The 11,272-nt window shown below is 51.8% G+C and overlaps 1 protein-coding gene across 1 annotated transcript in view; it reads left to right on the top strand.

Moving 5' to 3' along the window:
- The first annotated feature begins 881 nt into the window (after positions 1-881).
- The window catches only part of LOC105547984, a 44,598-nt gene continuing 34,207 nt past the window's right edge, over positions 882-11,272 (top strand). Inside the window, exons 1-9 of the mRNA XM_011991797.1 lie at positions 882-1,179; positions 1,726-1,794; positions 3,018-3,124; positions 4,489-4,578; positions 5,016-5,076; positions 6,270-6,347; positions 9,776-9,969; positions 10,109-10,189; positions 10,279-10,333. Coding sequence (XP_011847187.1) covers positions 882-1,179; positions 1,726-1,794; positions 3,018-3,124; positions 4,489-4,578; positions 5,016-5,076; positions 6,270-6,347; positions 9,776-9,969; positions 10,109-10,189; positions 10,279-10,333 — 1,033 coding nt within the window. The remainder of the gene's footprint in view (positions 1,180-1,725; positions 1,795-3,017; positions 3,125-4,488; positions 4,579-5,015; positions 5,077-6,269; positions 6,348-9,775; positions 9,970-10,108; positions 10,190-10,278; positions 10,334-11,272) is intronic.

The raw sequence follows: 11,272 nt of genomic DNA, 5'->3' as shown, positions 1-11,272 counted from the left end.
CACATGGTCTACTTCTTCTCAATATCACATCTCGCCTCGGAAGACTTCAGGAGGTGATATCAGCTTTGAGGAAGAGCCACTGTCCTGGTGTCAGTACGGCTGCTGCTTGGTACTTGGAGAGAGGTGGTCCGTGGCGCGTTCGCTTTATTTATGGCGCACATTACACGGTCGACCTCTTTGCAGTATCTAATCCCGCCTTGCAAGCTTTCCTGGAGCTAACATCAACTGCGGGGGGAGGGGGGGGGCACTAGATCTGCGCTCAGTGCAACCCAGCGGGGTTTGTGATGTGTTTGTCTTGTGTGTGATGATAACTCACGTGTGGCAGCCTTCTTCTCAGCACACTGCTCTGGCTTGGCGGCAGGGTTAACTTGCGGACAAGGAGTGTGGTGTCAGCACGTTCCTGGATACCTGAGATGGTTGACCAGAGAGCACACGCTTTATATGTGCCGTTTGTGACCTGGTCCACTACCCCTCAGTATCTAATGCCCCCTTGGAGAACTTCCTGGAAGAGGTGTCAACTTTTGGGGAAAGAGACAGTAAACCGGGGCCGGCTGCACTCTGCTAGACTCTGAAGAGAGCGTCTGCGAGGCGTTCGCGTCACGTGTACCAGATGTGGCTGAATTGGACTGATTTTCACTCCAGTCTCTTTCCTTGGAGGGCTTCCCAGATGTGGAAGCATCCAAGTTCAAGGGAAGGGGCATGCTGTCTATACCATCCCCAAATCCTCGAGTGATCAGCTGACCTGAGTGTGTGCACTTCTATTTACAACCAAGGGCACCTGGCCCGCCACACCTCAGTATCCACTAGGTCCTTAGCAGGACCTTTGGTGGAGTCAGCCTTGGTTTGGGGCATCTGTGCCTCTCTTGAGTAACTGGGAAAACATGGCCCTGGGGGTTAACCCTAAATGCGATAGCTCCTGTGACCAGCCTTTCTATGGCATCACCACCTCTGGCTGTGATGTCAACTTCAAGGCATGCCGTGGGGTCTGCTCCACTGGGGTACTTGGACAGGTGGTTGGCGAGCAGCATGCATCCAACTCTTGGCTTCCTCCAGCAAATCTACTAACCAACGCTCAGTGTGCAATTCCATATTTAACAGGACTTCCAGGACTGAATGTCGAGTTTGGGGAAGAATCAGTGGTGTTCCTTGTCAGTGTTAATCAGTGGTACCTGAAGAGAGGTTTTCTGGGTTTCTGTTTCTTTAATGAGGATGAAACACACCTGGTTAACCTCTTTTCCAGTATCAAATCCCATCTTGGAGGCCTTCTGGTCCAGACCTCAGCTTCAGGGAAGGGCGTTACTCTCAGCTCCAGTTCACTGGACAGAAATCTATGGTTAACCACAAAGCCTGTGCTGTATTATTTTGACTGATGTCATCTGTTCTACTAACCCCAGTGTCCAATCCGTATTTAACAGGACTTCCAGGACTGAATGTCAGGTTTGGGGAAGGAATCAGTGATGTTCTTGTCAGTGTTAATCAGTGGTACCTGAAGGGAGGTTTTCTGGGTTTCTGTTTCTTTACTGAGGATGAAACACACCTGGTTAACCTCTTTTCCAGTATCAGCCCCCACCTTGGAGGCCTTCTGGTCCAGACCTCAGCTTCAGGGAAGGGGTGCTATGGGCATAAATAAGTAGACATGAGCAAATGGCTGACTGCTAAGCGTGCTCCATGTTTCTGAATTTTGCCACCAATTGCACTAACCCTCAATGTCTTATCCCTTCTTAGGAGGACTTTTCAATGTGATGGCAGCCTGGGGGAAGACAGTATCACCACGAAGTGTCATGGAACATGCAGGTGAGTCGTCTGTGGTTGCCTTCGTCGTGCTCCCAATGGATCGTGTGTGTCATTCAGGCTCTTTTGGCTTCAGACCCTGCTGCTGGGGGATGCCTGGTTCTTGCCACACTCAGTGATGGGCTTGAATGAGCCAAGCCCACCGCAGGGGAATGCCAGTTTGATGGGAATCATGCCCTGGACAGACAGCGCAGGTGTCCTGCACACCTGTCCCAGCCTGCAGTTTATTCTGAAAGGATGTCCCGAGTATAATGACACCTTAGAGAAGAAAAGCTGATTCTGAGGTCAAGAGGAGACCTTGGGGACCCTGGAATTGGCCTAAGTTGGGACCTGTTTATTTCTAACAGGAATTGTGGAGTTGACTTATTTTAAGTCTGGAGAAATCCTTGATGTCATGCCAACTTGAGGGGAGGGCATTGTCATCAGCCCCGATCCAGGGGAAGGAAGTGGATGGCCCACCATGGGGCCCCCAGGAACACACCTGCTTCACTGACCAGCACATCTGACCCATCCTTGGGGTTGTGTTTCTGCAGATGTTTCTTCTTTGGGGTGCTTGAGGAGAGGTTTCCTTTGGCATATCTATTTCTTTTATACAGATCATTTCTGTGGACCACTCTTCAGTATCAAACACACCAGCTCAGAAGGCTTTGGGATAAGACAGTAGTTGTCAAGCCCCTGGCCAGGGTGAGTGGGCCGAAGATGGGTGCTTCTCCTGTTCTGAGCATCCTGTCTGGCAGTAATGCTTGGTGCCCGATCCTTTCCAGGAGGACTTCCTGGAGGTGATGCCGGCCTCTGGGAAAGGTAGTGGCTCCCTGCTAGCTCTAAGGCCAAGGCACAGAAGTAGGTTTTGCTGGTGCTGCATTTGTTTTGATGGCACTTAGTTGTGACTGTGGGTCCTCAGCTCATCCGTGGCATTTGGGGAGGGGACTTGTGGGGAAGGAGGGTGTCAGGTTCTGGAGAAGGCCAGGTCTTTCCATCTCAACCCTGCTTTTTATAACCAGAGACAGAACATATGAGGTAGCACCAATGACCACCGTTGCCAACCCTTCCTACTAGCTGATACCCAAACACCGTTCCTTCCAGCCGAAAAGGGCCCTCATAAAGAGAGGGCAGAGAGAGAGAGTGTCAAGGCCATGTGACAGCAGGCAGTGTGCTGTTGCCTCTGGGGTATTCAGGTTAGGCGGCTGCTGAGTCCATGCAGATTGGGTGCTCTGCTGGCTACACAGGGGTCAAAGGACAGGTGACAAGTGTGCAGAGCCGAAGCCTGGCCCTGGGATTTTCTTTCCTGCCCTCTGCTCCAGGGTCCACCTTCGGGGGAAAGGAGGGCACAACTGTACAACTTTGTAAGAGGAAACCTGAAGTTTTCTGATCCCTGATTCTCTCCAGCCCTGTCAGGATTGATCTAACTCTCTGTTGAAATGCAAAAGAGTCTGGAAATACCAGTATTCCCCCAACAATGAAAACAATTATTGTCAAAGGACTTTTATAGTAAACAGAAAATCCAGCCTGGAATTGGCTAAAACATTTGGGGAGCTCACATCAGGAAATGAAATTTGTTTTTATTTCTTAATTCTGCTGAATTGGATTGAAGGCCGCAGAAGCCATTAGGTGGGATTTGACCTGGAGGAGGGGGGCCTGGTCGTGCTCCTGGCTTCCCTGACCCTCCCTCCCTAGGTGTGTGTAGCGGGCGCTCACTTTGCTTACAACTTACTGGGCACCATGCATCTGTTTTTAGAATCACACCTTGCCTGGAAGACTGCTTGGATCCATGGCCAATGCCACACAGGGGCCTGGGCGCCGGCTAACTGCAGACCCAGCCACCTGCTTCTTGCCCACAGAATTTGAGATTTCCTCATGAACTCTACTGATGCACTGACTTCGGGATGCAAACCATTATGACTGGGGGCACTTCCTGTGGCCCGGACTTCCACAAGGAAACCCGGGTTCCGCCATCAGGAAATCTCCAGTACCTGGAAAGAGGTTGTGCCTAAAATGTTCTCTGTATTGGTGGAAAATGTTTCACGGGCAACCTCTTTTCACTGTCAAGGCTGAAAGGACTTTTGACTGACCTCCCGAAAGCAACCTGGGACACTCGAACAGAAGCCGTCTGACGTCTGGTCTACGCAGTGCCATGTAGATCCGTGGAATCCTCCTGGAGGTGACACCGACGTCGGCGAAGATTCGGCAGTTTTGTTTTGATTTTTTTTGTTTGTTTTTTGATCAGTGCTAATCGTCGATACTCGAAGGAGAGGTTGTCCGTGTTGTCTTCTCTTTATTTATGATGAAACATACACGGGAAACCTCTTCTTTAGTATCAAATCCCACCCTGGAGGCACTTCCTGTTCCTGATGCAGCCTTCAGGGAGGGACGTTGCCGGCTCCTGTCTTGGTGGGCGCAAGCGAGGCTTGCCATGTGTCCCAGGGGTGCGGCTCTCAGGCCCAGCGGTCCCGCGGAGGCCCCTGGGAGGGCAGCTGAGTCTGGAGAAGGGCTGTGCTTCTGTGGTTGAGGGAGGTCACTCATTGTGGTGTGTGCCTATTTATTGACTCACGGCGGGTGGTGCCTCTTCAGTGTGAGGTCTTGCTCAGATGGCCTTCTGGACACGCCAGCCGTGTCATTGAAGGGACGATGGTGCCATCTGCTCTCCAGGGTAGCTGAGGGGATGGTAGACCGGTGACGTGCACTTCATTTACGATGTAGGTCACCCGTTTGACTATCCACCAGTGCCCGGTCCATCTGTGGGATGACATCTTGGTGCACATGGCAACTTTGGAGAAGATGTGGGAGGATGTGGGGCTCATGGGACTCTGCAGGATTTCAGGAGGGGTTTCCCTTTGGGGGGTTCCTCCTCCCACCTCCTTAAAGTCAATATAAACAATCATCAGTGAATAATCTCTCTTTTGGTTTCAAATCCCGCCCAGGAGGGCTGACAGCCTGAGCACAAACAATGCCAGGACCGCGGAGGCCTCAGCTTCAGTGCCCCAGCAGGGAAAGGCCCACCTCACACCGCATGCTGACTGCAGGAGGTGTGTGTGGGGGTGCCTGGTGCAGGGGTGTCGTTATCCTTGGAAGGGTTTGAGGAGTGGTTTGTGTGTGTAGGACAGGGCCAGTGTTGGGACAGCTGTGGTTGTTATGGCCACTTTATTCTGTGCTACATGAAGAGAGGCTGTCTGACAAAGCTTGCCATGTGTCTGATGAATGCTACATGGTCCGTCTCTTTTCCATAGGAGGACTTCCTGGACATGAAGCTAGATTCTGGCAGTGCCACTGGTGTCGGCGACACTCCTGGTGAGTCGTGGATGTGGGACTGAGGAGCTGGCGGCGTGATTGAGGGGGGCCCTTCCTGTGTCGAGACCACTCAGAATCCAGCCACTCCCGAGGTGGCATCCAACCCATGCTTGGGGAAGCCTTTGCTGTCGTTGCTCACCTCTGTCTGTGGTTCAGCTCCGCCTGCCTTACAAGGCCTGAGATGCCCTGGATGCTCTCAGTGTCAGACTCTGGAAGATGTGTCCCGGCTGTGACATGCGCTGCGGGGAGGGCTGTTGGCGTCAGGTCCATGGAGAGGTGTGGGAGCAGATGTTCTGTTTCGGGTGTGTGTCCTGGTCCGTTCATCCTCAGCCTCCCTCCCATTCCTAGGATGACTTGTGGAGAGAAGGCCTGCTCTGGAGTCTGAAGGTGAGACCCACAGCTCTCACCCCGCCCTTGGGATATTCCCACGGCTACGGCAGAGGCACAAGAAAGTGACTAGAAACGCAGAAACTCCTTAAGGCCAAGGCTGGGAACTGCTGTGTTTCCACGCGTAGATCATTGACCAGAACAAATTACGTGGTTGAGCCCAAGGCAAGGGGCAGGGGGGCACACTCCACCCGGGAGGATGTTGTGGTGAGGTGTGAATGCGTGAACTGGGGAGGATTGGCCACCAGGAGAGTTGTCCACGTGGCCCACCTGAGGACTTGGGCTTTATTCATTGCTCATTCATCCCTCCCTAACCCGCAGCTCCGATCTGCCATGGGGGCACTTCTCGGGCTCAAGCTGGTCGATGGTGGTGACACTGTGTCAGGGCCTCTGGTCATTCCATCTGTTTGAGGCAAACATTAAAAAAAGGCTTGTGGTACTCGTTCTGTGAAGACGTCCTTGGTTCAGGGGCTCCATCAGGGCAGGCGCTTTGCTGTTTGCCCCTGAAGGGTAGGTGGTAGAGCTCATCGATCTTATCTGGGGAGTTCTTGTGACTCTCCTGGTCCCTGCTTATCTATCCGCAGGAGGACTTTTAGGATGCCAACCCAGTGTTTCTGTGCCATTGTCATTCTGTGAGCCTGGAGGAGACTTTGTTGTTGATGAATTGAACACATCCTGCCCACAAGCACCTCCAGGACACAGTGCCACCTGTACAGAGGGGGCAGACCTGTTAGAAGTCTCCGAGGTCTTGAGGTGGGTTGTATGCAGGGCCATATCTTTGTCACCCATTGCCTGGTGTGCATCAGGACCCATGTGTTCTCAGGAAGCCTACAGAAGTGATACCAGTCGCGGAGAAGCAGTGCTGTCAACGGTGCTGACATGCGGTACTTAATGAGAAGTTGCCCGTGTCTTTTTCGCTTTATTTGTGACGAAACATTCGCGGTGCACTTCTTTTTCAGTATCCTATTCTGCCTTGAAGACGTCTTGGTTCGGGTGCCAACTTCAGGGAAGGCACATGGGCCCCTGTAGTGGATGCTGGTCAGGACCTCCCCACCCCATGTCTTTTCTCCCTTCCTAAATTTCCCCTGTTTTTTTTAAATGAAAGCTCCCCTCTTCCCACCATGTGCTTTGATTGCGTTGACCCTGCCCGACTTCCTTCACCAGCCCAGGCTTAAGTGAATCTCTTGATCTCTTCTTCTTTGCCACTGCAATTGCTTCCAGAATAGGCTCCTGACCCCACTGAGCCAGTGAAAGGCAAGGAGATGTTTGCTGTGGCTTCTGGGAAAGAAACGGTTTCTCCCTTTTCTATAATAGCTGCCAGAGTAGACACTGTCTATTCCATTCAGCTGGGAACAGACAGTGAACTTTCATGTGAGCTTCGAAGGTCCTACAGCCATTTAAGGACTAAGAGGAGAGGGCTTGGTGCCGCACAGACACAGAAGAGGGAGTCTGTACCATGAAAGGCATCTTGGAGACCTAGAGAAGAGCCTGGGTGATATCATTTGAGTCCCTAGATCAAACCCTGCCTGAAGCTTGCTCTGTCTCTGTACTTTTTAGTTATATAAGTCTATACATCCCTTACTTGTTTAAGCCAGTTTGAGTTAGATTTTATCTTACTTGCAATACAAACAGATGATACCACAGTGTGTTTTCCAGTGTGACTGGGAAAGCCTGCATTTTTTTGATTATGTGTTTCTCACGGTTTGCCTATCTATCTTCAGCGTCCTATTTAAGGCAGGGTCTTTGTGAAAGGTGACTTTTCTTATGGACTTATGCTTTCAAAGCTTTGTCTTAGTGATTTAATTTATGGTTGACAAATGATGCACAATTACCGTGTTTTGTGTCCAGCAATGGATCACTGGGTCCTCTCTGGAAGGCCTGAAGGGTGGTGGGCCCCAGAACTTCTGCCCTGATTCACTCTCCCTGGAATCCCCCTCTCCCTGGGAGGCTGCCCTTCAAGTGATGCGGATTTGGGGAAGCTGTTGTCCTTTCCTGGCCCCTGCTGTCCTTTGGCTTTCTGTGGGTTGGTTGTATTTGTCACAACTCCCACCAAACTGTCAAGTGTTTTAGAAGCAAGCCATGCCTCCAGGGAACCCAGAGCACCTTAGGGAGGAGGCATGGTGGTCAGGACCATGCAAGGTGCACAGATAGATGGGTCCACCGAGAGCCGGGGCTGCCTTAGTGGTTTGTTTCTCCTAATTCGATATCTTTGTCTTCCCATCTCTGAAAAGGAGAACTTCCTGGAACCACGGACTCATGGAGGAGATTCTATTTTTGGGTCCAGGAACATCCTGTTTTCTCCATTTGTGGGTTTGATGGTAAACATTCCGAAAGCGTGTATGCCCTGATTATTGAATTCTGCCCATGAAGACTTCCTGGGATCCCGAAGTAGAGGGAGTCTAGGATCGGTTTGCTTTATCTGTGATCTGTGATGACTGTCCTCCTCTGCTCAGTGTCAGCCCAGCCCTTCGCAGCATGCCCCCTGCCTACCTTGGGTTAGCCAACACCTGATGCTTTTAGGCTTAATTGAGCATAAGTTTGATTGGTAGTGTCTGCCCAGCTCTACCCCCACGCCCTGACCCTTCGTGTCCCTTCACGCCCAGGTGTGCTGCTGGTGGGGAGGACGTGCTCATCTCTGGTACCTGAAAAGAAGTTGCCCATGTTATTTTCGCTTTATATGTGACGAAACAAACATGGTGCACTTCTTTTTCGGTATCAAATCTCTCCTTGAAGAGCCTCCATCCGTGATGGGACCCTGAGCATGGGACCTGGTGTCACTACCTCTCCTGGTATGTACATGGAGGATTTGTCCCGGCAGCCCCTCGGTGACTCTGCGTGTTGGTGGGCTCAGGGACCATGCTCAGTCCTCAGTCCATGCCCACCTCTCGGAACAGGCACAGTTGGCGAGGCCTCAGCCACATGCCAGCTCCCCGCTGCAAGGGAGGCTGGGGAGACGCACTCCCAGGCTCCACTGAGAAGCATTCCCCAACATTTGAGAAGAGTTCAGATTATAGCAGCCAAAAACAAAATAAAAAAGGAAGCAGCTGCCACAACCACAAAAACAAATAAGCAATGAAGACCCCCGCCCCCATCCGCTCTGTCCAGAGGTGCGAGGGGATGGCTGAAGGGGACATGAGGACGTGCCACCTGGTGGACTGCCACCCGCACCTCCACAGAAGAATTGATTGGGGGTAGCAATTGTGGCAGAAGTCGTCCCTGTGGCTCGGGGGGACAGGATTTCCCAGAGTGAGGATTCACTGGAGCCTAATTCTCCTAGCCCCACTCTTTCTTTTCTTTTTTTTTTTTTTTGACACGGAGTCTCACACTGTCACCTGGGCTGGAGTGCAATGGCTCGATCTCGGCTCACTGCAACCTCTGCCTCCCAGGTTCAAGCGATTCTCCTGCCTCAGCCTTCCAAGTAGCTGGGATTCCAGGCGCCCACCACTAGGCCCGGCTAATGTTTTGTATTTTTAGTAGAGACGGGGTTTCACTGTGTTGGCCAGACTGATCTTGAACTCCTGACCTCGTGATCCACGCCCGCCTCGGCCTCCCAAAGTGCTGGGATTACAGGCACAATCCACTGCGCCCGAGCCCCGCCCCATTCTTTCTAGGTGCCAGTCCTGCCTCTGAGAGATGTGCTCCTTGATCGCCAACAGCAGAGAGACGTTGGTGTCTGACGTTGGTGTCTGCCCCAAGTGGGGAGCAGTGAACAATGGCTGATGGCAGAACACATGCCTTCCCGAAGACACTGCTATCCGGGTGTCCAGTCCCCACATCCAGTCCGTCCTTGGGCCCTGGAAGAGAAGTTTCCCCGGTGTGTTCATTTTATCTGTGACGAATCATTTCTGGCCAGTCTTTTTGCAGTATCAAATCCCACTTGAAGGGAAAGGCTGTTTGAGCTGGGAGCTTTGGTGGCGTCAGCAGTTCTCTGGGGTGAGTGATGGGTGTTGCCCAGAGGGCATGTGTGCCAGCACCATGGTCACCTGGTTCTCTGAACCTCAGCATCCCTGTCCCCTAGGAGGGCTTCCCGGAGCTCTGCCAGCCAGAACTAGAGGCTGTGGGACTGCTCTCTGGGTTACACTTTGGTACTGGAGGAGAGGTTCTCTGTGTTTCTTCCCTTTGTTTTTGATGAAAACTATGGTGCACTTCTATTTGAGAATCATGTGCCATCAGGAAAGCCCAGAACCCACTTCTGGGAGGAGATGCTAACGGCAGTCCATTGGTGGTACTGGGACCATGCTGGCCTCAGCAGGTGCCCTCTGGACAGTGGGCAGCTGCTCCACCCATCCCCTGGGCTCTGGCCTCCCTCCAGAGAACTTCCTGGTGGCAGAAACACGTTGGAGAGGCAGCACCGGTCTTCATGTCGGGAAATTCCATCAAGAAAGGCTATCCAAGCTGTGGCCTGCACAGTCAACCCGTTTTACTCATTTGAGCGCCACCCTTCTACATGATGGGGCGCCCACTTCAGGGAAGGTGCAGCTGTGGGAGCAGAAGGCAGGCCACACAGTCTGTATGTGACACGTGCCACTTGGCCCGTGGACCCTCAGCCTGAGGACCTCTGGAGGGGACACTGGTTCTGAGTCCCCTGTGGAAGAGGAAGCATAGTTGTTGGATGACGTGACGTGGACAGTTCTCTTCCGACCAGAGCCTCGTCTCTCATCGAGGAGGGCTTCTGCTCTCTGCTGCTTATGTCAGGAGAGGGCCACTGTTGCCTCCACCACCTCAGGTACGTCGGAGGGAGACCTTGAGGAAGCATTGCGTCTCCGACGGTGCGTGTCCCTGTGTGTTAACGCTTGCCGTCTGTTTCCTTTGCAGAAAGACCCCCTGGGCTCTGGAAGAGAGACAGGACCCCAGAAGCTGCCCAGGAATGGTTGGAGGGAGGTTGTTGGTGATGTATTCACTCTGTGTGGCAGATACCCCACAGTGGACCTCCTAAAGCACTGAACGCCTCCTTGAAGGACGTGCTGTATGTGGGGTCAAGTTCAGGAACGTGGTGTGAGTGTCTGTCAGCCCCTCACTGAGGGTATGTATGCAGATGGTGGAACAGATGGCAAGTATTTTCCTTCATTTGTTTTTTCTTTTGAGAATTGAGAATTTATTGAATGAACATGTAATCCTGTTTCCTAAGGTAAATCTATACGTAAAAATTTAGGTCCTACACCACCAATTTCTTATTAAGAAATGGACCAAGAAATGTGAACAAAACCATATGTAGCACAGTTTTCAGATTTTTAGAAGAATGTCAAAATATACACTGTCTTGTCTCTTGATTCCCAAAGCTTAAACTCTAAAGAATAGGGAAGACATAGGTATACACTGGAAAAAAAATGGCAAATAAGTGAGGAGGATGGGAATTTTTATGACTACATGGGAGACACACTGAATTTTTTTTTTTTTTTTTTTTTTGAGACGGAGCCTGACACTGTCGCCCAGGCTAGAGTGCAGTGGCATGATCTTGGCTCACTGCAAGCTCCGCCTCCCGGGTTCATGCCATTCTCCGGCCTCAGCCTCCTGGGTAACTGGGACTACAGGCGCCCGCCACCACGCCTGGCTAATTTTTTTGTATTTTTAGTAGAGATGGGGTTTCACCATTTTAGCCAGGATGATCTCGATCTCCTGACCTCGTGATCCGCCCACCTCGGCCTCCCAAAGTGCTGGGATTATAGGCGCCCACCACTGTGCCCGGCTAATTTTTATATTTTTAGTAGAGACAGGGTTTTACCATGTTGGCCAGGTTGGTTTTGAACTCCTGACCTCAGGTGATCCGTCCACCTCGGCTTCCCAAAGTTCTGGGATTATAGGCGTCAGC

This window comes from Mandrillus leucophaeus, unplaced genomic scaffold, assembly GCF_000951045.1.
Source record: "Mandrillus leucophaeus isolate KB7577 unplaced genomic scaffold, Mleu.le_1.0 Scaffold4, whole genome shotgun sequence".
Classification (NCBI taxonomy): Eukaryota; Metazoa; Chordata; class Mammalia; order Primates; family Cercopithecidae; genus Mandrillus; species Mandrillus leucophaeus.
Note: the sequence above shows the minus strand (reverse complement) of the source record. Positions and strands in the feature narration are given on the sequence as shown.